The sequence below is a fragment of the Cnephaeus nilssonii genome, assembly GCF_951640355.1.
Source record: "Cnephaeus nilssonii genome assembly, chromosome: 18".
In the NCBI taxonomy this organism is placed as follows: domain Eukaryota; kingdom Metazoa; phylum Chordata; class Mammalia; order Chiroptera; family Vespertilionidae; genus Cnephaeus; species Cnephaeus nilssonii.
The window spans coordinates 44,803,437-44,829,118 of record NC_137089.1 but is presented as its reverse complement, the minus strand read 5'-3'; the positions used below and the strand labels follow the sequence as shown (position 1 = coordinate 44,829,118).

The 25,682-nt window shown below is 39.6% G+C and overlaps 1 protein-coding gene across 4 annotated transcripts; it reads left to right on the top strand.

Annotated features, from left to right (window-relative positions):
• Nucleotides 1-717: 717 nt before the first annotated feature.
• ZHX1 (zinc fingers and homeoboxes 1) lies at nt 718-25,055 on the top strand. Of its 4 annotated transcripts, none has more exons than XM_079795960.1 (5): nt 718-741; nt 8,834-8,947; nt 10,645-10,711; nt 16,341-19,262; nt 23,328-25,055. In XM_079795960.1, exon 4 carries the CDS (start codon nt 16,566-16,568, stop codon nt 19,257-19,259), a length of 2,694 nt encoding a protein of 897 aa, XP_079652086.1. In that variant the 5' UTR covers nt 718-741; nt 8,834-8,947; nt 10,645-10,711; nt 16,341-16,565; the 3' UTR covers nt 19,260-19,262; nt 23,328-25,055. The 4 variants fall into 4 exon arrangements, with proteins under 4 accessions (XP_079652086.1, XP_079652087.1, XP_079652088.1 ...); XM_079795961.1 differs by lacking the exon at nt 718-741 and adding an exon at nt 956-1,249; XM_079795962.1 differs by lacking the exon at nt 718-741 and adding an exon at nt 956-1,336 and having other exon boundaries at nt 8,834-8,943.
• The last annotated feature ends 627 nt before the right edge of the window (nt 25,056-25,682 follow it).

Genomic DNA, 25,682 nt, shown 5'->3' with positions numbered 1-25,682 from the left:
TTTCAACCATCAGGCCTTCCCTTGAAGCTACTGCATATCTTGGGATTAGTGGGGCTCAGCGGAGCTCTGCTGTCAAAGCACAGAGGGTCGGTGACTGGGCTGGGGGTGTGGGATGAATGTCAAGGCACCAGAGTTCTCGCACGTCCAGGCCCGCGAACCTGTGCAGAGTAGCTTAGAGCGTGAGTCGTGTCTCTTTGCGTTGGTTTGAACTTGAACTTTTCTTCATTTAAAAAATGATGCGGGGGTGGAGGGGAAGTGAGTGGGGAGGGCGGTGACGCCGTCTGGTTTCCCCAGAAGCCTGGGCCCCCAGCTGGGCCCCCCTCTGCGGGACTGGTTCACATGGGAGCTGTTCGGATCTGAGGACCACAGCCTGCAAAGAAAGCCTCCAGGAGAGTGACTCATGAGGGGGGAAGGAAGGGCTTTCGGGGAGCAAAGGATGCCTCCGTCTTGCAGGGCGGCTCGAAGTGAGATTGAACTAAACTTCTGGTGTTTGCGGGAAGCGCTGTGGCCAGTGGAAGCAGGGACCCTAGAGGCGAGCAGAGGCGGGGCATTGGTTGACCAGGAGCCCGGCTTCGGCTGGAATAGAGACAGGCCTCGGGGAGGCGGGGTTGTCTATTGATAGAGGGCGGGGCTTCCTCTTGCGGGGGCGGGGCTTGGACAGAACGGCCTCCGGGAAAGGGGCTCATAGTGAGTATTTCTCACGAGACGGCGGTGAAAATCGGAAGGCGGAGCGCTCAGCGGGTATGGCCGGAACTGACAGAAGGCGGGGCTGCCTTCGGGACGGACCCGGGTGGAGGCCAGGTTTCTGCGGTAGAGGGCGGAGCTACCGCCGGCCAGGGTCGGGGCCGCTGCGAGACCTGGGGAAGGCGGAGCTTCTGCGGACGGGGCGGGGCTTCTGCGGATGGGGCGGGGCTTCTGTTGACAGAGGGGCGGGGCGGCTCCTACCAGTCCGTCTGGGGCTGGTACCGGGCGTAGAGGCCGGGTGGAACCCCAGGGGTGCAGCCGGGTGCTGGAGCCGAGAGCCGGCAACGGAGCGGGGTCAGGGCGCAGAGGGCGCGCGTGCGGGCGGGCCCCGCCTCGGCCGGCTCTCCCTCTCCTCCCGCCCCTCCCCCCCAGCCGGCCGCTGAGGCGTGCGCCTCGCCGTGCTGCCTTCCGCCCCAAACCGCGGGCCCCCCACGCTCCGCGGGGCCTGCCGAGCTCCGAGGCCCTGTGAGAGCCCGCCGAGCAGTTCCGGGGGTAGGGTTCACAGGTCAGAGTTGACTCCCTGAAAAGTGCAGCCGCTTGGAAATGCAAGATGGCGGCGGCGGGGCGCTGAGAGGCGCGGCGGCCCCCGCAGGTAGCGGCGCTGCCGGTTCCGGGGCGGGCGGGCCGGGCTCCCCGGGGCCGAGGGCGGGATGGGGCAGCGCGGAGCCCGTGCCCGGCGCGCGGGCCGGGAAGGCGAACGGCGAGCGGACAGGACGGAGACGGCGGCCCCAGGGCAGAGACCCCGGGGACGAGCGCGCGCGGCGGCGGGCGGCGGGCGGACCAGGCGCTGGGCATCCAGGGGGAGGGACCGGGCCTGCCGGGGCCGGGCATCGCCGCGGGAGACCGACCTGCGCCTCCTTGGCGCCTCGGGGTCTCTGTGGGGGGAGGGCGGGGGGTGGGCTCCCTGAGGTAACCTCAGCTCCCTGCCTGCGGGAGGGCTAAGCACCCTGGAGCTGTTGAGGGGAGGCGGAGACTGGGTCTTCCGGGGGGAGGGCGCCGCAGGGGTGGGGGACCCCAGCCACACGGAGAGTCCCCGGGCAGGTCGGGAGCCCTGCCCTGGAGGGCGTGTGGCCGCCCTCGAAGTAAGGAGCGAGCCTCTTGCTGGAGCCGAGCGCACTGGCACGGGGGTCGGCGCCCCGGGAAACAAGTCGGGGAGAGCTGTACCCCACTCCAGGGGCGGCTGGGCACCCATTTCGGGCCAGGCCGTGCCCCACTTCGGGGCAGGACTCAGAGTCGAGTCCTTAAGGGCTGGATTACGTTTTGCAGAAACCCTGGGACTCGGGGCGAAGTTAATTCCGGAGAATGGAGATGGGATCTGCTCCTCGCGGAGGCAGCCGGGGAGGCTGAGCGGGGCGCCTCCGAGCCCAGGCCCAAGGGGGCAATCTCCCGGTCTGGGCGGGAATGCCGGGCGGGGAGGGAGCGGGGCTGAAGGCAGGAAAGACGAGCCCTCGGGGGTCCCTGTCCCCCTGAATACCCACCAAAGTTCTCGGCCAAGAGATTTGAAATTCTTTGTTTCCACCGCGTCTTTCCCACCTCTCCTCACTGGCCCGGCCCAGGACCCGGACACCTTGGGTACCCTGAGGTCAGTGGAGGGCCGGGCTGCAGCGAGAGGCGGGGTAGGGAGTTGGGGAGCAGAGGGGGCGGTGGGCGGAGGAGGAACAGGGGGAAGAGGGCGGCAGGGCGGGAATTCCACGGCGCTGTCCTGACATCTCACGCCAGCCCCAAAGGAAACCATGAGCCAAAAAGAAGAAGGAAAAAAACCCCACACGAAATAAATAGCCAACAACACAAAAGACAAAAATAAAGAAAACCTTGAGAAGAGGCTAATCTTTGCTTGCTGGGGGCGGGGGCGTGCAAGGAAAGGCTAGAACTGGTGCAGAAATCAGAGGTGGGGATTTCATGTAACTTGAAGGGAAGCAGCAGTTCTCTTGGAGGTGGAGAGGGTAGCAGGAAAGAGAGAAAAAAAAACCACAGGTTTGGGAAATGGAGCGGTTCCCGGGGAGGGAGGAAGGAGCAGCTTACCCCCAGGAGGAGGGGCTGTTGGTGTGGAGGGGGCGTGTGGAGGGACCCGCATAAGTGCGCCTTTAGGTGGGCTGGTATTGGTCCTCGTTTCTCAGTCTTGGTCTAAAAGCTGCAACTTGTGTTATGTGGAGCTACGTGAATTATCTTTGCTTCTGAGAAATTATCCTGGAAAAGTCGTTTGTTTTTATGCCAACAGTAAAGATGAATGAGAGTTGGTTCTAACAGAGGTATTGACTCTAGTGCATACATAGATTTTATTTCTTAAAGTAGCAATTTGGACTCGATTTTAAGCAAAAGAAATGTTGCCAAGGACAGTAAAGTGGTACAGGATGTAAAAGAAAAGGGGCTTTCATGAATATTTTTTTCCTCTCAGTTTTTCTGTTGTTACTCCAAGCATTTTAGGGCTAAGCAGACTAATTTTATGCAAAATAAAATGTAAGATTTTGGGTCCTTTCAGTATAGAGATAATAGCATTTCATGTATCAATGGGTCTTGTAAAAGAACCTCTTCAAATGCTTTATTTAGTGAACAGGATGAAAATGAGAAAAAAAGAAAACCCTGGATAACTGATGACAGCTCTGATCCATACAGATTTCTTGAGCCATTCTATTTTTAAAAGAGCTTGAACGTATTCAATGGAAATGCTTTTAGAAACCCATTTCAAGTATAAGCTCGTTTAGAGCTGCACATACATGTGCGCTCTTCTTTGGTTTCCCCAAAGTGCATGTAGCTCTAGTTTTATATTCGATTCTGAACAGATTAGGCTGGTGAACCAGAGTGGCACTGATGCCAGATGGTTTGAAAATATGCTAAGGCGGAAAGCATAAATGTGCCTGCACTGTGAACGCTCATTAGTAGATGTGTTTTCCTGATAGCAATTATTTCAATGAATTTGGAGGACAGTCCATAAATGACACACCAATTATTTCATCTTTCATGATACTTGTAAGTTCTTTTAAAGATAAATGTGAATAAAGTTTTGCAGTTATTTTTTTAAAATATGTGTTTATTGATGTCAGAGGAGGAGGGAAAGAGAGAAACATCAATGATGAGAGAGAATCATTGATCAATCGGCTGCCTCCTGCACATCCCACCCTGGGGATCAAGCCTGCAACCCAGGCATGTGCCCTGACTGGAAATCAGACTGTGACCTCCTGGTTCATAGGCCGATGCTCAAACACTGAGCCATGCTGGCCGGGCAGCAGTTATTTTATTAATGAACTTAATAGCATAGGTAAGGTGGGTTCATTTTGGAGACTTTCTCCCTTTTGTATTAAATTTCACATTAAGACTGAAAGGTGATGTTATAATGTATTATACTTTTTTTTTCGTGTAGTGTTGGTTGGGCACAATAATGTGATATTTGGGACTACTTTGCTTTAAATCAAGCATGTCAAACTCATGGTCCATGGGCCGTATGCAGCCCACAACAAATATTTTTGCGGCCCATCCAATATAATGGTATGTAAGATACGTTTTAATAAAAATTTTGTAACTTAATTTTTACAATATCCTGTTATACGTAATTATTAATAACGAACTACAATGTTCGCTAATGACTGATTACTATAATCGTGTTGCATTCATTTCCCTTATGCGCCTTACACGCAGGCGCACCATTTCTCTCCACTAATACTAGCAGCGAATATTTTAGCCGATTGCCATGTCATTAGTCTTGGACTGACTTGTTCGGTGTGTACGACAGGAAATATTTCACTTTCAGAGAACAAGAAAAATAGGTTTATTTGAGTTACGCTTATTAATTTGTGCAGTTATTCAATGTATGATAAGTTAATGTTCAAGAATGATTAATTTTTATTAAAATGTTCTATTTTATGTTAATGATTACTCATTTCCTTTAGCCCTTTGTATTCAGCATGTCTCTATCAAAATAAAACTACGTTTCTATGAAAATTGAAGCTTTTGTTTTTTTGCGGCCCACGTAAACTTAAACCTTGTTTATTTGGCCCGTGTTAGCCTTTGAGTTTGACATGCTTGCTTTAAATTATAACTTTATTCTTAAATAGAAGTACCTTTAAACTATTAAAATGATAGCAAATGTAGCTGAGGAAATAACCTTTTTAAAAATATATATTTTATTGATTTTTTACAGAGAGGAAGGGAGAGGGATAGAGAGTTAGAAACATCGATGAGAGAGAGACATCGATCAGCTGCCTCCTGCACACCAATCAAGATACATGCCCTTGACTGGAATTGAACCTGGGACCTTTCAGTCCGCAGGCCGATGCTCTATCCACTGAGCCAAACTAATTAGAGCTGAGGAAATAACCCTTTAATGTATATTGTAGCATTGTGGATTTGGGCTCAAAAGATTCTATTTGAGCCCTGACCTATTTGGCTCAGTGGATAGAACATCGGCCTTCAGACTGAAGGGTCTGGGGATCGATTCTGGTCAAGGGCATGTACCTTGGTTGCAGGCTTGATCCCCAGTAGGGGGCATATAGGAGGCAGCTGATCAGTGTTTCTCATTGATGTTTCTAACTCTATTCCTCTCACTTCCTCTCTGTAAAATCAATAAAATACACTTTTAAAAAAAGAGACTCTATTTGAATATTGACAGTGTAGTCACGAGTTAGCCAGGCTTGCATGACTGAAGCTGCTGATTAGTTTACATTTGGAGGTCTGTATTTTATACAGTTAATTTTTAAAGTAAATATTTAATATTTTTAGGTAGTTGCCATGTTTTGATCTTAAAGAATACTTAATCTTTGTAGTTTATGTCACCAGTATTCCATAATGTATTTAAGAGTATATGGATGGTCTTATACACCTTTGGTCTAAACAAATATAATGATATACTTTGAAAAATTATTACATGTGAGCAGTTTAAGAATTACATTTATTCAAGGGAGTTAAAATTGAGCAACTCATAGTTTTGCAAGATTTTTTTCAGTTTTTAGATTTAGATTTTTAAAATTGATTTTTAGGGAGAAAGAAAGGGAGAGGGAGAGAGAGAGAAACATCAATGTAAGAGTGAAACATCAATCGCTGTCTCCTCTACGAGATTGTGTGGCGCTCACAACCTGGGCATGTGCTCTGACGGGGAATCAACTAGCAACCTTTCCATTCATGGAACAATGTCCAACCAACTGAGCCACACTGGCCAGGGCTAGATTTAAATTTTTATTTACTTTTGTTGTTGTTAATCCTCGCCCAAAGATATTTTTCCATTGACTTTTAGAGAGAGGGAAAGACAGAAACATCGATGTGAGAGAAACCTATCGATTGGTTGCCTCCTGCACAAAACCAGGAAGGAACCTGCAACGAAGGTATGTGTCCTTGACCAGAATTGAACCCGGGACCCTTTGGTCCGCAGGCCGATGCGCTATCCACTGAGCCAAGCCATCTAGGGCTAGATTTAGATTTTTTTAAAACATCAAAGCTTATCTAAGAAAATTGAAACACTGATGTGGTAGACATATCATATACATATTCAGAATTTTAAGTAAAATAACTTGCCAGTCAGTTTTAGTGATTCATATTTCCCACAGGATTTCTGATTCTCTTTTTCCCCTTCCTAAAGATCTTTCTCCTTTTGGGTTATTGAGAGGAATGAATGGAGATAGAAAGATTCTGATGTTTCTAAGTAGTTCACTCATAACTATGTTTTTCTTCTATATATGTGTTTTCTTTACCTTTAATATTGTCAAAAAGAACTTTTTAAAAACTTTTCTGGGCATGGACCCTACTGGGAGTGAGGGATGGTGAAAAGAGAACAATTTATCTTCATTACTATGATAATATTTTTATATCAGAAGCTTGTTAGTGTTATGAAATACCCCTTAAAATGTGTTTAGACAAATGATTCTCCTTGAAGGTCAGAGAAAGTATGTATATGTTGGGGTGGGAGGTTATAAATTATGATTGATTCATGTCTACTTATTAAAGCCAGCTTATTCTAGCATTTGTTTGATATGCTGAAAGGTATGAAATGGAAAATTGATTATTGCCCGGGCTTTGAAAATATTTTATACTATTTTAACATTTAACAAATTTTAAACAAAGACTTCCTTTGTGCTATAAATTAGTTAATACCTAAGTAAAAGTCAGAAAATATAACTGTGGACTTATTAATGCCAGGAAATATTCTAAAGACTTTACATGTGTTATTTCCTTCAGTCCTCACAGCAACCCTATTAAATAGGTACTATTATAAGATACTGGGTATTAGAGAGAATTGTTCTAAAGTGATCCCAGTTTCAGGAACTGAAATAACATTAGGCAACTATGCTTTCCATCCAGAAGTATTGAGCAGCTCATTTGTTGCTCTTCTAGTTGCCTGGTGCCTTCACGTGTCTTGGCAACTATTCTCAAGAGACTCCCATTCGGTAAAACATCTTGCAATTACTGTATGATTTAAGAGTGGATTCAAATAGGTCACCAATTTCCTATAACATTAATAATTCATTTTGGAAAATAACCTCCCCTCTTTGGCAGCTGTTTCCTATCTTCTCCTCTAGTTGACATCCTGTAGGTGGACGGCTAAGGAGAGGTGGAACAAGGAGATACCAGGAAATGATGCTGGAATCCCAGGCTGCAGGGATAACAGGATGCTCCACTGCACTTACCAGGAAAATGCTATTTTGCTTTTCATGAAAATAGTGTAGCTATTCAGTTTAAGCTTTAACTTTACCTTAGAAGTATTTTACTGAAGGATTGGTGGGTTTACATTATTGCTTTTTTAAAATATATTTTTTTATTGATTTCAGAGAGGAAGGGAGAAGGAGAGAGAGAAACATCAATGATGAGAGAGAATCATTGATCTGCCTCCTGCATGCCCCCCACTGGGGATTGAGCCTGCCACCCAGGCATGTGCCCTGACCAGGAATCGAACCGTGACCTCTTAGTTCATAGATGCTCAACCACTGAGCCACACTTGCCGGGCTACATTATTTCTTAACTTAAGAGGGCTCTTTGTAAACTTGTATAGAATAATAGTAAGAATCAAAGGATAAGGTATTTGGGGGAAATCATCTTCCTAAATATTCATTCACTATGGTTACAGAGCTTCAGTGCTTAAAGAACAACAAAAATGTTGTTCAAAAGCATTATTTCCTGTTATTTAATAACAGAAACAATTACAGCTTTTATTAAATTTTTGGGATTGGTTTAACTTTGAGTAACATACCACATTTGGACACAAATCTGAGTTTTCAGAGAATGATTTCGCCCTGGCTGGTTTGGCTCATGGATAGAGCATGGGCCTGTGGACTGAAGGGTCCATACCTCAGTTGCAGGCTGGATACCCGGCCCTGGTCCAGACCTAGGGGGAGGCAACCTATCAATGTATCTTTCTCATATCCAGGTTTCTCTCTGTGTGTCTCTCCCCCTTGCTTCCACTCTCTCTAAAAATAAATGGGAAAATATTCTCTAGTGAAGATTGACCAAAAAAAAAACGGAGGGAGAGAGAATGATTTCCAGTTTGGTTTTAACGATTAATCAGTTTGGCACTGATTAAAAAGCCATTTGGTCTAGCTTTCTTGAAAAAATGAAATAGTTAAATACCAAGTCATTCTATTAGATACTACATGTTTAGGAGTACCAGTGGTTTATTTAAGTAGTACTGGCTTATTGCTGGCATTAATAACCCACTACATTCCACTTAATACACAGTAAATTAGGATGCAGATATCAGTAGGTTTATGTGTAAACATAGAAACATATACCTCTTTTGAACTCTTTAAGTTGTCTTTCATAACTTTTGTGTGGTAAATTTTTACAATTCCCAATTTCTCAATCTTAGCTTTCCTATTATATTCTGCATATATTCACAGTTTGAACATTTTTATTGAAAATATATCATAATAACTTGGTTGTTTTACATAATATAGAATTTTTTAAAGTGTAGTTTTCATTTTTTGTGTTTCTTACTAATATTGGGTTTGGCATTTAGATAATTCTTTTAAAGTTTCTATGAGGAAATTAATTTTTTTCAAAGTTACATTTATTTTTTAAAAAGCCAAGGCATAAACTTTAAAATTTCCAAAGACTGAATAAACAGCATCATCATCTCTAGAATAATAAAGTGAAATTACTTTTTTTGTAGGAGATGGCAGATAGGTACTTTGGACCTGTTGGTAATGATGGCCTGAGCTAAACACCTAATTTGAAGGGATACCCTTCCGTGTCAAAGCACAGAATGCTGAGGAAGCTATGGCAAGTATGTGTTCCGATGTTTTGGTAAGGTACTGAATGTGCTCACTTTAGATCCCATGACACTCTCTTTGGCTCAAGTTTTAAAAGCTTTTTTTAAATGAACACAGATATATTCCTCACACTTTTGTAAGAAATGTACATTCAAACTTTAAAAATATAGGAAGATTAGCTGCTTCAATTTAAACGGAAACAGTATCATATGTCATAATACATCTATGTGCTATATTTATAATTGATTTTTAATTGATATTTGCTGAAATCCTTTGTTTCAGGCACTATATCAGGTGCTATGGTAACAGTGGTAACAAGACAAATGAAGATCATGAGGGCAGAGACATTTCGTGTGGGGAAATAGTTCCAGAAATTTTACTGTTTTTTTGCCTATAGCCAGAAAAATGCTTCAAGAACAACTCCTGAAAATATATTTTCAATAGATAGTCTAGTAATAATAATTACTTATAATTATAAAATTAGGATATTAAAAATTAAATAATATAGGTTAAACATACCCTTATTTAAATATTCAAATATATTTTACATAATTACATGTATATTTTATTTACCTGATATATATTGCTTTTATAAGAAGCATTAGATTACATAATATATTGTTTGAAATATTTATACTTTCGTTCAATTGTTTTTTAGATGATTCCCGAAAGTACTAAGAAAGCTTACATAACCATTAATATGGTGGTTCGCTTTTAATTTTAAAAATTGATTTCTTACAAGTTGACATTACCAATCTAATTTCTATTATATTTAAAAATATTTTTTAAAATTGAATTATTATATCCTGAGGGAAATAGGTAACAACTACTATATTTTATCAAGGTGGGGGGGAATAACAGACAGATGAATGGTTTTCCAGCCTCTTGATGATAATCTCACTGGGAATCAAGAGTAGTATTCTTGTGTTAGACCATGTGTTAGACTGTGAAAGACTTAACACACCTCCTTGAGAAAAGAAGGGGAAATCTATTTCAGCAGAAAATTACTTTTGGATCATACAAACTTAAGTAACAAAGATAGGAGATTTCATTATAGTTCTAGTTTATATATCACTCTCAATATGTTACATACCTACTGACTTCCCAGGAGAAGGCAGCAAACCAGGATGTTAGTGTCCTGGAGACCTTTCAAAAAGACATTTTGCTCCTCAAATCTGGGGACAGAGCTTGCCAGAGAAATCTGTCCAGCTTGGATTCTTCCTTTAATCGTAAGCAGTATTAAGGTCAGCTTTCTCAGGTGGAAAAAAACAGGAAAGAGGATAGAGTTACTAAACCTTTAAGCCTTAATTAGCATTAACAAAGGGATCTTCTGAAATTAGATTATCTTTGGCCATAATTTCTTAAATGCTTTCATATTTGTCATATTCATTCCTGTCTATATTCATCTTAATACTTGAATTTTGGTTGTCTTGAGACCACTTTGGAAATTTACTTAATAATTCTAGGTTACAGAAAATTTAAAAAACATTTGTTGTGGGTACAAATTTGGGTTGTCAGATTTCTCATTTAATTTTAAAAAATAACTGCTGTTCCTGAATATTTTTACATTTTAGCTTTTAAAAAATGCCTTAAGTGTGTAAAGGCTAAAATTTGTTTGTTTGTTTTTTATTTAAAAATATCCTCTTAGACTTTTTTTTGACATGGTAGATATCCTTTGTTTTAATTTGATCCCATTATTCTTTGTTCCTAGTATTATTTCAGGCATTCTGTGATTTTGATGGATTTCTGACTTCTGGTTTGAATACAAACATGTACAAGTAAGTATTTTCAGCTGGCTAAACAGAACTCTGACTCAAAGAGGGAGAAGTGAAACTAAATAAAGAGTTCAAAAATTTTTCAGTGTGTGTATGAATATTTAGTCCAAAGGATTCTCAGTTTGTATATTTTAGCCACCCTAAGAACAGTTTTATTTAGTTGGTACTAGGTCAAAACTAACATGATCCTTAAAAATTATAGTTATATTCTAAATGTTCTTACTGGACCCAGAATTGGTATAAAAAACAAAGTTTGTTTTTATTCACATAAAACTTTACCAAAATAACATGCTTTTGTGGCTAACTAGGCCAATAAACTGCTATCTGTTAATCATTTAATTTGAAGTATAAGACAGCCAAAAAATAGAGGCTTGGAAAATTCAGTGTAGCTATGACTCTGCTTAATTATAAACAATGTTGGACTTTTTTTTTTTTCTTTTTAGTACTAAGCATAAAATTTGAAGCAATCCACTCACTTTTTATAGTGCATACCTTTGAGAATTTATATTTTAAACTCTTTAAAAATGTAACACCATTAAAGTATAGTTTTCTCTTGGAACAGAAATAGTGATTCCAAGTTCAAATTTGCATTTGCCTTCTTGTAAAGACTAATGCTTTGAATGAATTTATCTCCCTTGTTTCAGTCTTACATAGACCACAAATTTAGATATATACTGTGCATGCATAAAACTGATTTGTTACAATAGAATTATAGATGTTGGTAAATATTTGTTGAATATTCATTGTGCCATTTTATTAGGTAGAATGTTTGATAATCAAGGATGTTTTAATATTCTAATGACTGAGGTAATTTTATTAGTAAGGATTTTACCATTGAAAGTAATCTACCATAAAGCAAGCACAGTTGTTTTTTTATAGCTCCTCTGTAAATGAGTGTTTAGTGAAGTAAAATGTATGTTATAATATACAATACAGATATATTTTAAAGGTGGGTTTTTTCAGCAAATATTGGGGCCTTGATAGCACTGTGTTGGGCCCTGGGAAGAGCTGAACAGACATTCTTTCTGACCATGTAAGAATTGCTATTAGAACTGCCCCAAATTTTTATACTGTGATTAAATAAATTTTGCTTTCATTAAATGCTTTTCTGGAGAGAAACTTTGTTGTGATAATTTTGACGAATTGAGGATCATGAATTGATTAAGGGGCAGCCTACCTTCAAGGAAAAGAGCCAGGATGCAGCTAGGACCATGGACATTGGCTTGGCCTAGATCTACACCCTGGAGATTATGGGTGCTCTTGAGTGTTCTTAGAACCAGTCTGACTTCTCAGACCTGGGGCAGGAGCTCCAAAAAATATCTGTAATACACCTGAATGCTATACAGAAATGACCACAGAAATATTTTAATTTATTTGCAATTTTAAGGCCTTAAAATCATTGTTTGTTATATTTTATAATAAAGCAATGTTATAACAATATTAAAGAAAACTTGTAAGTACCACACACAAATTTTACCTATTTTGTGAAAATTTTATTTTTTTATATTCTCTAGTCTTTGTCCACATGTAAATGGATAATTTTTATATTTCTTAACTACTCTTTTGATTATCATTTTTTAAAATATATTTTTATTGATTTCAGAGAGAAAGGGAGAGGAAGAGAGAGATAGAAACATCAATGATGAAAGAGAATCATTGATTGGCTGCCTCCTGCACGCCCCCTACTGGGGATCGAGCCCACAACCTGGGCATGTGCCCTTGGCTGGAATAGAACCCGGGACCCTTCAGTACCCAGGCCCACACTCTATATACTGAGCCAAACCAGCTAGGGCTTGATTGATCAGTTATTTTTTCACATATTTCTCTACTGAAAGGTTAACTGAAAATAGTTTTCAAACATAATTATATTTACAATGCTGGATGCATTTAGCATATAATTTTTCCTTTATTGGCAGACTTCATTTTAATTGTGTTTTAATTGCAAAGCCACTTCACTACTCAGTTGTGCAACTGAACTCTAACCCCCTTTAACAGGTAAATAGTGTGAGGTTCCCCAAATTGATTTTTCGTTCTGTTTCCAGTTAACCTTCAAATAGAGGATAAGATGTCTGTCAGCTAACAGTGATTTCTGTATGGCAATTCCCCTGTCCCAGCCCTACTGCACTTTAATGACGAAGGAGATGAATTGGAACCACACCATAGAATTTCTTATTCTGTATTTTTACCCCTTCTCTGCTTTTTCATTCCATTTGTGTGGATTGTCAGCTGATTAAGTTCCTTGAGAGAGAGAGAGAGGAAGGGAAAGAGAATAGTACTAAATAAATAGTATTTCTTCATCTCCCAAAAGAATTTTTCAGGAACTGGAAAATAGTATTAATTAGTTACCTACTGTGTGTCAGAGTGTATGAAGCATTTTATTTTGATCAGCCTCTGAAGTAGATATTTCTATTCTTATTTTCTCCAGGGCAGCCTTCTCTGTGTCTTTTCTAGAAACCTCCTACAATGTGCTCATATAGTTCCTGATACTTCCTCTCTTGTTGCATTGATAATAGTTATTCTAGTTACTATTATTGTGTGTTTTTTGGTAGAAAAACCAGCAAGAACTTATTAACCACAGCAAAAACATACTTAGGGCAGTGAAACAAGGAAGGGCATAAGAAGGAGCAACAGGAGACCCTAAGCTGGGCTGCTTTGGCTCCTGGGAAGTCAGAGAAAAGGGGAAAAATGGGCCTTGGAGACAGGTTTAGGGGGTTAACCCAGGATGAGCTGCCACTGCCCATTGCTCCCCTGGTTGCAAGTCTCATGGGGGTCCCTTAGAGTTTAGGGGATACCTGCTGGGGGTAGGGGAGGGGTTGGAGAGGTGGAAGGGAATGTCATGGTGTGCTCCATGGAGGGATAGTGCCTCTAATTATTTACTGACTCTTCCTTGCTCAACTGCTAGTACCTGGCAGACCAGAGAATATTTGTCTTGGTCACTGCAGTATCTCTAGTGCCTAATACAGTGCCTGGCACATGATTGATATTCAACAAATAGTTGTTGGGTGAATTTGTTGAATTGGTGTTGAATTGTATGTGTTCTTTATAAATTTTGGATATTAGCCCCTTATCCTATGTATATCTTTGACTTTTTGGTATTAGTAGACCCCAATTAATGTAACCTATGATTCTAGGAGAATAGCAGTCACAAAATTGCTTACTCTCCTGTCCTTAATCTGTTCTCCTTCACTGGCAAACATATAGGTATTGCTTTTTTATACTCCTCCACTTACTTGAAGCTATTTGAGGAATTCCCTGTTTTTATTTATTTCTTTAATATATTTTTATTGATTTCAGAGAGGAAGGGAGAGGGAGAGAGAGAGATGGAAACATCAATGATGGGAGAGAATCACTGATCGGCTGCCTCCTGCACATCCCCCACTGGGGATGTGCCCTTGACCAGAATCGAACCTGGGACCCTTCAGTCCGCACGCTGATGCTCTATCCACTGCGCCAAATCAGCCAGAGCAGGGATTCCCTGTTTTCAATGACAAAAAAAAAAGATCAAACCGCTTTGTTAACACGAACAAAATAGAGGTGTCCCTATTGAATTGAATAGGGAAGATGGCATTAGCTTAGTTTATATCATTTAGTTAAGAAATAGTTTGCAATTTCAGATTTCTTTATATTACCTTTGAAATCAAAGAAATTTTATAGGAGAAAAAAAAAGAACGACACCTTTGCGAGGAGAGAATTGGATTATTGTGACTACAATGATTACTAGTTGTAATAATTGGAACTCAGGGAACAAGGGGCATTTAGTCCAACTTTCCATCTGTTGCTTAGACCTATCAAAGGCTTTGTAGTATGTATTTGAATAATCTCAGTGAGGAGGTTCTTACCACCTTCAAAGGCAGGGCGTTTTCTCTTTGGACAGCTCTGTTTCCTAAAAACGTTTCTCCCTTTCCTGAGTCAGTGTATCTCTGCATAGAGCACTGGTTTTGCTTTATAATCTTTGAAGTAAACTTTTTCTCCTCAGTTCAGCTAGGACATGGATCATGCTAGTAAATGAATAGTTCCAATTTGTGGTAGAGAATCAGACCCCTTACTCATTTTATTCATTTTTTATTTCTTGTAGACTTCAGAAGCCCATCAACTTTAATTTAGTATCAAAATTTTGAAATATTTAAATGTATTTTTATGAATATAATGCACTTTTTCTTGATGATTTAAGATCATTCCTATGAATTTCAGGTACTCTTCTCTCTGGTGATGCCCTCATGGCATGTGGAGTTTTGTAGGACTGTTTTCCTATTCATTCTTATTCAGTTAAAAAACATTTAGTGAGTCCCCACTTCCTGGCTTCTTACGTGCAAAGAAGATATAGAAATGAATGAGATTGCTAAGACAGCTCAGCTGGGAGAACTTTAGGTTAAAGATATAAAGTTCATTGGTTTGATCTAGAGTTTCAGGGGCTTTGTTATATCTCAACTAGAGGCCCGGTGCACGACATTCATGCACTTGGGGGGTAGGGGTGGGGAGGTCTCTCAGCCTGGCCTGCGCCCTCTTGTAGTCAGGGAACCCTTGGGGGATGTGAGCCTGGCTCAGGGCTTCTGGCTGAGCTGTGCTCCCCCTGTGGGAGTGCACTGACCATCAGGGAGCAGCTCCTGCACTGAGCATCTGCCCCTTGGTGGTCAGTGCACGTCGTAACGACTGGTCATTTCGCCTTTTGGTCGATTTGCATATTACCCTTTTATTATATAGGATAAAGCTATCACATAAAAAAAGAAGAAATAATGAAACACACATCTATAATAAGGACTATGTTGTGGGACAGAAATGTAATATTTCTCTACTACAACATGGTCAATACTAGACCAGAAAATAAACCGGGGAGGAGGGTGAACTATAGGCAAACAGAGAGATCATCCCACCAAGTGCACAGACATGTGCTCTGGTATAAGGGTCTGCCTGCATGGAGGGTCCCTGGCACAGCAATCATTTCTGCTGGGCTTAAAGCATATGGAAATAAGAGTCAGGAGATTGAAGTCGGCCAGGTTGTGAAGGGAACTCTGTATGGCTTCAGGAGTTTGGACTTTATTCTTACATAAATTTTAAGTTAGAAGACTGATATGATTAGATGTTTTTTATAAATTCTGGTAGCACTGTGGAAAATGATTAAGAATAGTGTTTCTAAAACTTTGATCACACATATTGTATCTTTGCTTCTTTACCATACTTGGGCATGCTTTTGGGATGATGAGATAGACCAGTAGGAGCAGGCATAACTGATGGATTGAATTTCTTATACACTTAATGGCCATAGTCTCTGAGTATCTGTGACTGCTTTTTATAGTTTTAAAGTTTCTCCCTTATTAACTGATTATCATTTCACATTGGTAATACTCTTGGCAAAGCAAACTTGTTCCCCAACATCCCTTCCAATATATAGCTAGCTGAAAAATCCAAATAAGCCTGTGGGCTGACCCATGAATATAGTGCATGACTTTCAGTGAGTTGGTTTGGAGACATCTATTTTAATTCTTAGAGGACTTTTTTCCCCTGGTTTTGATCTTATTTCAGATCTTTATAACTAAGCCATCCTACAAGTTCATATAAGTGAAATATAACTGTTATTTGTTTAAAAGATCATAATCACTCATTTAAAAACATTTTAAAATTTATTTTAATGTAGGTGATTGGAGTTGTGCTTCAAAAATTCCAGCAGTTCAACAGTATTTTATCTGCCAACAATAAATTCTTTACTTGATTGAACCATGAAAAAGCTGCTAATGAGACTTGTTGAGCATAAAAATGGACCTGAAGAACCAAAAGCCATTGTTTTCAAATGAAGAATACTGAATAGTTTTAAGCCTCAATGCTTTTTAATCACCATTGAGATTTCCCCCATAACATCAGAATGGCAAGCAGGCGAAAATCAACAACACCCTGCATGGTCCTTGCCAGTGAACAGGATCCAGACCTCGAGTTGATATCAGATTTGGATGAAGGGCCTCCTGTACTCACGCCTGTAGAAAACAGCAGAGCAGAGAGCATCTCAAGTGAGGAAGAAGTTCATGAATCTGTGGATTCTGACAATCAGCAAAATAAAAAAGTTGAAGGTGGTTATGAATGTAAATATTGTACTTTTCAAACTCCAGACCTAAATATGTTTACTTTTCATGTGGATTCAGAACATCCCAACATAGTGCTAAATTCCTCCTATGTTTGTGTTGAATGTAATTTTCTCACCAAAAGGTATGATGCACTTTCTGAGCATAATCTGAAGTACCACCCAGGAGAAGAGAATTTTAGGTTGACTATGGTGAAACGAAATAACCAGACAATCTTTGAACAAACTATAAACGATCTGACTTTTGATGGTAGTTTTGTTAAAGAGGAGAACTCAGAGCAGGCTGAATCTACAGAAGTTTCTTCTTCAGGAATTCCTATCAGTAAAACTCCCATCATGAAAATGATGAAAAATAAAGTGGAGAACAAGCGTATTACAATTCATCATAACTCAATTGAGGATGTTCCTGAAGAGAAAGAGAAGGAGATCAAACCAGACCATGAAGAAAGTGTGGAAAATCCTAGTTCTTCAGCTTCTGACTCTAATACCAGTACTTCCATTGTCAACAGAATACACCCAAATGCTGCCAGCACGGTAGTGACCCCAGCAGCAGTTCTTCCTGGACTAGCACAGGTGATAACCGCTGTGTCAGCTCAGCAGAATTCCAATTTGATTCCCAAAGTCTTAATTCCTGTTAGTAGCATTCCTACCTACAATGTTGCATTGGATAACAACCCCCTTTTGCTTAACACCTACAAAAAATTCCCTTATCCAACCATGTCAGAAATTACTGTTCTTTCCGCTCAAGCAAAATATACAGAGGAACAGATCAAGATATGGTTTTCAGCCCAACGTCTAAAACATGGTGTGAGCTGGACTCCTGAGGAAGTAGAGGAGGCAAGAAGGAAGCAGTTCAACGGAACAGTACACACTGTACCTCAGACCATAACTGTTATTCCGACACACATTTCCACAGGGAGTAATGGCTTACCATCCATTTTACAGACATGCCAAATAGTTGGTCAGCCAGGCCTGGTTCTTACACAAGTAGCTGGAACAAACACCTTGCCGGTAACAGCACCGATAGCCTTGACAGTGGCAGGGGTGCCAAATCAAAACAGTGTACAGAAAAGTCAGGCCCCTGCTGCTCAGCCTCCTGCAGAAACAAAACCACCAGCAGCAGTAGCCACAGCAGCAGCAGCAGCCACAGCAGCAGCAGCCACAGCAGCAGCAGCAACAGCAACAGCAACAGCAGCAGTCCCAACTTCTCAGCCTGTCAAACACGAAACCACACTGGCAAACCCCGATTCATTTGGCATTCGGGCAAAAAAGACTAAAGAGCAATTGGCAGAATTAAAAGTCAGCTACCTTAAAAATCAGTTTCCTAATGACTCAGAAATTAGCAGACTTATGAAAATCACAGGCTTGACAAAAGGAGAGATTAAAAAATGGTTTAGCGACACGAGGTACAATCAGAGAAATTCAAAGAGTAATCAGTGCTTACATCTCAACAATGATTCCTCCACTCCCATTATTATAGACTCCAGTGATGAAACCACGGAATCCCCAACTGCTGTTACTTCACAGCATAAACAATCCTGGAATCCTTTCCCCGACTTTACTCCCCAAAAGTTTAAAGAAAAGACAGCAGAGCAGCTCCAGGCCCTTCAGGCCAGTTTTCTCAACAACTCCGTACTGACAGATGAAGAATTAAATAGGTTAAGAGCGCAAACCAAACTGACCAGGAGAGAAATTGATGCTTGGTTTACAGAGAAGAAGAAATCAAAAGCTTTAAAGGAAGAGAAAATGGAAATAGATGAAACTAATGCAGGTAGTTCCAAAGAAGAAGCGGGAGAAACTTCTCCTGGAGATGAATCTGGTGCACCTAAGGCAGGGAGTGCAGGCAAGATATGTAAAAAAACACTTGAGCAATTGCACATGCTCAAAAGTGCATTTGTCCGAACCCAGTGGCCGTCACCAGAAGAGTATGACAAGTTGGCCAAAGAAAGCGGGCTTGCTAGACCAGACATAGTTAGTTGGTTTGGGGACACCCGTTATGCTTGGAAAAATGGAAACTTAAAATGGTACTACTACTATCAAAGCTCCAATTCGAGTGGTATGAATGGTCTGTCTTCCCTTAGGAGAAGGGGGAGAGGAAGACCCAAAGGAAGGGGAAGAGGAAGGCCGCGCGGGCGCCCTAGAGGAGGCAAGAGAATGAACAACTGGGACAGGGGGGCATCACTCATAAAATTTAAAACTGGAACTGCAATACTTAAGGATTATTACCTGAAGCACAAATTTCTTAATGAGCAAGACCTTGACGAACTTGTTAACAAATCACACATGGGCTATGAGCAGGTCAGAGAGTGGTTTGCCGAAAGACAGAGAAGATCAGAGTTAGGTGTAGAGTTATTTGAGGAAAATGAGGAGGAAGATGAAGTTATTGATGATCAGGAAGAGGATGAAGAAGAAACAGATGATAGTGACACCTGGGAACCCCCACAACATGTGAAGCGGAAGCTTTCTAAATCAGATGACTGAAATGTAAGTTTTTAATCCAAGCATATATTCATCAACCACACACATTTAGAACAGCCACCTGGTATCTGTCATCTCCACTTTTGATAGTTTTCTTAAATAGTTTTTCTTTTACCTAATAAGAGAACTAGGTACTAGGAGTATAGCCAAGAAATATATGATTAGCATGTATAGTCTGATTATTATGATTGTTCTGTTTAATATGTAGAGTTTAGTGTTTTTTACTTTGTTTTAAAGGAAAGTCACCCATTTTCAAAGAAGGGAGACTGGTGGGTATGAGGGAATACACAAATACTAAAGATAACTAAAATGTAGTTTTTGTAACCCTCCTTCACTAAAGCTTCATTTTTTGCCTATTTAAGGAAATTAAAAAACGAAAACTAAAAAGAAGGGAAAGTATACTGCAGAAAAGACTTGCCACAGGGGTGAGGATTGCTCAGTTTCAGGAAACTAGGTGAAAATGGTATCTTTTTTCTTTCATTGTATTAACCCCAAAACTATTAGATTTTTAACTAAAGTTTAAAATGCTTTATGTATTAAAAATAACTCAATATTTTTTCTATTAAAAGCCAAAGGTCTATTTTAGGCCATATATAAGTTCCATGTTTACTTGGGTGGCATCTGTTTTTAAAAACTGTAATATAAATTATTTCTGTTTTAGAGATCAAAAGGTAAACAACAAATTTGATATTAAATTAACTCAATTGCCTAAAATATATTTTCATTCTTTGATATAAAACAAACCTGCTACCAGCAAAAATGCTGTATTTAGTTAAAAATATCTCCCTGTAGTCATAAAAGTGCAAGTAAATATGCTTTAAATGTAAAGGTTTGGCATATTCCTTAAATCTTCATTCTTTTATAGGTTGGATTAATTAAAACGTCACTGTAGTTGCAAATCAGATATCTGGTTTGGAGTTAGGACTTCAATTCTTACTACCTTTGGAATTCCGTAGCATTGTTCTGTTCTTTACTCTTAGTTTTTGAGTGTTCCAGGATAAAACTGTACTTTTCAAAAACAATGCAGTTTTCATGAAATGTTTGTATATGTCTATCAGTAGTCCAAAAGCATCTTATTATCCGAAATTACTGCAGTGTTGTCAGACTGTAAGGGAGGAAACGAGGCATAGACTCTTAGGATCATATGAGCATATTTATGTATTTCCCTAGCTTTTTGCATCTCTATCCCAGCCTCTACTTTTACCCTCTCTTTTTCTGCACAGTATCTCCTTCATTCCCCCACATCTTCCTTCATGGTTTTATTTATTTTGTTATAACAATTGCTTTTAGAGAGCTTAATATGTCCCAGACACTATTCTTACTGTTTAGCAATCCTTTTCCAAGTTTTCTTTTCATTAACATTTTTTTTCAGGCAGAGAAAAAGATGAAACTAAAAATGCACCTATTTTTGAATAAATCTCATTCAGGTTATAGAACAAACTGTATTGTAGGTTATAAGTTAAATAGCTTTGTACAGCTTTATCCTGAGGCAGTCCTCCATTTCCTACTGTCAGAACTCTTCAGGACAGGCTTTCTTCTGACCCAGATACATAAAATATTTTTAACAGGCTTTTTCTTTTTTTATTGCTAGACACAAAAATGTGCACTCAGCCAAGATTAAAACAACAAAATTTTTGCCGCAATGAATTGTTGTTGTAGTAACCTCTGCAGTGATTTTTTGGGGAATTGCAGTCTTCTAAAACTAATGTGAACTTTTTATATACTTTAGTTTGACCTTACTTTAAGTTTGTGTGGATAATTATTATATTAATACTTGAATAGGTGCTATGATTAAATATTTTACACAAAGCCACAGTTTTCAAAAATTGTGTCATATATGTTATACGTGTACTTTTGTGGTACATATGCAAACTTGCCTTGCTCTTAAAATATGCAAAAGTCTAGTCCTGGCCAGTTTGGCTTAGTGCAGTGGTCGGCAAACTCATTAGTCAACAGAGCCAAATATCAACAGTACAACGATTGAAATTTCTTTTGAGAGACAAATTTTTTAAACTTAAACTTTTTCTAACGCCACTTCTTCAAAATAGACTCGCCCAGGCCGTGGTATTTTGTGGAAGAGCCACACTCAAGGGGCCAAAGAGCCGCATGTGGCTCGCGAGCCGCAGTTTTCCGACCACAGGCTTAGTGGATAGAGCGTCGACCTGTGGACTGAAGGGTCCCAGGTTCGATTCCAGTCAGGGGCACATGCCCAGGTTGCAGGATCAACGTCCGGTGGGGAGCGTGCAGGAGGCAGCCAGTCAGTGATTCTCTTTCATCGTTGATGTTTCTATCTCTCTCTCCCTCTTCCTCTCCTCTAAAATTAATAAAAATATATTTTAAAAAATATATATGCAAAAGTCTGAAATTATAAAGACATTAATTAACAAATTATTGGCTTAACAAATTAAGTTTTTATCCTACAAAAGGATTCACTGTAAGTTTCCTCTCAATAGTTACTTTTTCATTTAAATATAGTGCAACATACCAAAAAAAAGTAACCAACCCTTTCCAAAATAGTTATTGCAAAAAGTGAGATACAGTAGTACCCCTTTATCCTTCCGGGATATGTTCCAAGACCCTCACAGATAGTACCAAGCCCCTTATAAACTATGTTTTTTCCTGTATGTATGTACCTATGATAAAGTCCAATTTATAAATTAGGTACAGTAAGAGATTAACAATAACTAATAAAATAGAACAATTATAATATCCTATATAATAAAAGCCTAATATGCTAAGTGTCCAGTCATCCGGTCGGCCGTTCAACCAATCAAAGTGTAATATGCTAATATGCTAAGGCTGCTCAACCGCTCGCTATGCCGTGCACTGACCACTAGGGGGCAGACACTCTGACTGGTAAGTTAGCTTGCTGCTGGGGTCTGGCTGATCGGGACTGAGCGAGATGGGCTGGACATGCCCTGGAGCCCTCCTGTGGTCCCTCCCCAACCCCAATCGTGCACCGGTGGGGTCCCTCGGCCTGGCCTGAGTCCTCTCGCAATCTGGGACCCCTCAGAGGATGTCAGAGAGCCGGTTTCAGCCCAATCCCGCAAGCCAGGCCGAGGGACCTCACTGGTGCACGAATTCATGCACTGGGCTTCTAGTACTGTAATAAAAGTTATGTGAATGTGGTGTCTCTCTCTCTATCTGCCCCACCCTCTTTCTCTCTCTCTCTCTCTCTCTCTGATAACTGACCAGATAACCCAGAGGACTACTAAGTGGCAAATGGGCAGGTAGTATATACAGTATAGATATGCTGAACAGAGGGATAATTCACGTCCTGGGCAGGATGGAGGGAGATGATGTGAGATTTCATCACGCTGCTCAGAACAGCATGCAATTTAAAACTTATGAATTGTTTATTTCTGGAATTTTCCATTTAATATTTCTGGACTGTGGTGGACCACAAGTAACTGAAGCCACAGAAAGTGAAACCATTGATAAGGAGGATTACTATACATGTGTGTCTTTTGCACAGTCCGGCCTTGTACAGTAAGTCCTCACTTAATGTTGTCAATAGGTCTGTGACTTTAAGCGAAGTGATATATAAGGAAACCCAATTTTACCACAGGCTGATGGGTATAAGCAAAAATTAAGTTCCTGCAGCATCTCATCATGTTATAACAAAATGGTGTTAACCAATCAAAGTTATTTGAGGACTTGATGTATATAAATAGGAAAAAAAATACAAGAGTTAAGGAAAAAGAAAAAAATACAAGAGTTTAGATTTCATAGTTTATTTATTACAGACACTGACAATGAAATATATACTTCTTACTAATAATTTTAAATAAATTATTTCATATAGGTATATGCAATATAGGTAAAAATTATTACATATAGGTGAAAATGTCTTTAAGGCAAGTCTAGTATATGCAGAACACATACATAGGAATTGCACACAAAATCTACTGCATTATATATTTGGAAGTGATCTCAGTATTGCTGAGTGATTACAGAGGATGTATTTTCATGGCTAATTTGTATCATTTTTATTTCTAAAAGAGGTAAACATTAAAGTATGGTTCCCTTTAAATTTTTAGTTTTTTATTGTGTGTGTGTTTTTTTTTATAGCTGCCTAAAACGTTGGAGGAGAATCAATTCTTCAACTCAAGCTGTCTGATTTACTGTGAATGGGCCCAATCTTTATGACACTGAAACCCTTTGGGAGCATACACAGTCTCAAAAAATAGGATCCAGTACCCAAAAGAAATGGAACTTAATGTTGTGCCAAAGTTAAACTACTGCAGCTGGTGGAAGTTCTGCAATGTAAATAGAACACATTAAAAAACAACTTGTAAAAATTCAAATTTTAATACATTTTTATTCTAATAAGATGGAGACATTCTGATTCTTGGACTTTCAGAGGGGGTTTAATGACCACTAGAGCTTGTCCTCATTTTGTCTAGTGTAATACTGTATATCTGGTGAGATGGACCTTATTGTCTGTATTCTCTGATATGTTATTAGGCTTATACTTTGAGTGACCAAAAAGTTCCCAGAGTAAAAATTGTTGGAAACAGGAAAAAGAAAAACCTGATTTATTTCTGTCATTTATCAGGCCCTGCATGAAGATTAAAAGTTATGCATGGGCTTATACATTTTCAATGTAAGTGAAAATACAGCCTTTTGATACATGTTGGCACAATAAGATTTTGAGGTATTATTGGCCCTTAATGATTAGATCTTTGATGGATACCACTATTACTACTTGTAATGCTTCTGTTACTTGTTTTCATTCGAAGCTGAATTGGATTTTTATTAAACTGAAGATAATCAACACTGAAAAAGGAAAAGAAACTGGCATAAGAATTTGGATGGGGTGAGCCTCTGAAATAAATGCTATGCCACTCGTATGGAAATCAAATGTTTGTACAGGTGTCAGATCAGAATTTTCAAGAATTATCTTTCAGTGAAATTCAACTTTGTGTAATAACTTCAGTGAATAGAGAAAAAATTCTTAACTGATCATAATGAATTAAAAGTCAGCTTTTCAGGAGACTGAAAGTTCCTACTAACTTATAAACCTTGTAAAAACCGGTGCTGTTCATTCATGTTGAGAAGGACCCTTTCTTTTGTGACTAGGGGACCATTTTTCAAAATGTGCTTTCTTCATAGAAGAAATGTTCAGTTCAATTAGCTTTGTATTTTATTTTATTTATTTTCATTTACTTTTATTCCTCACCTGAGGACATGCTGAGAGAGAGAGAGAGAGAGAGAGAGAGAGAGAGAGAGAGAGAGAGAGAGAGAGAGAGAGAGAGAGAGGTTGCCTTCTGTAGGGCATGTGCCCTGACCGGGATTGGAACCAGCAACCTTTCGGTGCACAGGACAGTGCTCAACCAACTAAGCCACTCTGGCAGGGCTCAGTTAGCTTTGTGTTTTAAAATGTTGGGGTTTTTTGTTTGTTTTTTTCTGAATGACCAGATGTAGTGGGCTTGGCCAGTTTAATCTAATTTAATGGATAATAAATATTAATCTCATGTTTTTACCTAAATGTTTGTCAGCTAATGAAAATGTTATGAAAAAGCCTTGAATATGCATGCTGCTTTCATTTTTATAAACTTTTCATTTTTTAACTATAGCTTTATTAGTAATTCCAAAATGCTGCCGTTTAGCTGATTTCTTCGCTCAGACAGCTGGCTTTGTGGGTGGCTTTTTCATACTACTGTTAACTTTTTTAAAAGAAGCAATGTAAAGACTGTAACAATTTAATGCACTAAACTGTTCTTTCTTTTACACATTTAAAAACTTCTTAAAGCTCTCTGTATTATAATAATTAAATTGCTCCCTTTTTTAAACCTTGCTAATGTGGTCTGAGTTTTGCTTGGTAATAATTTTCATATTTTCAAAATTTGAAATGACAAGTATAAAGCCATTGAATATACTTATATTTCCCTTACAGTATGTAACTTTGTATAGCTGTTAAAACTATTGAAATGTTCCCTCCTGTCTCTTTTGTAGACTTGGCCCTTAATTCTGCTATGATGTTTGCTAGATTTTAAATTTATTTATTTGACAGAGCAAAAGAACCCCCTCCTGGTTGTATCCAAAATAAATGTTAGCTGTGATTAGTAGTTTTCAGTGATTTCCCCTCCCCATTTTATTAACTGAGTGTTTATTTATTTATTTTTATTTTTTTATTTTTCTTTTTGAGTGTTTATTTTTAATGTGGTAAAATACACATAACAAAATTTACCATTATATCTGTTTTTAAGTGTAAAATTCAACTGCATTAATTATATTCATAATGTTGGGCAATCATCACCACTATTTCCAAAACTTATTCATCATTCCAAACAGAAACTCTGTAACAGTTAAGCAATAACTCTCGATTCCCCTCCCCCCAGCCCCTGATAACTTTTACTCCACTTTCTGTTTCTATGAATTTGCCTGTTCTTGATATTTCAAATAAGTGGAATCATAACAATA

Bases quoted from the DNA above. Each gene is read 5' to 3' on its own strand.
- ZHX1 (XM_079795960.1), top strand. From the start codon at position 16,566: ATGGCAAGCAGGCGAAAATCAACAACACCCTGCATGGTCCTTGCCAGT.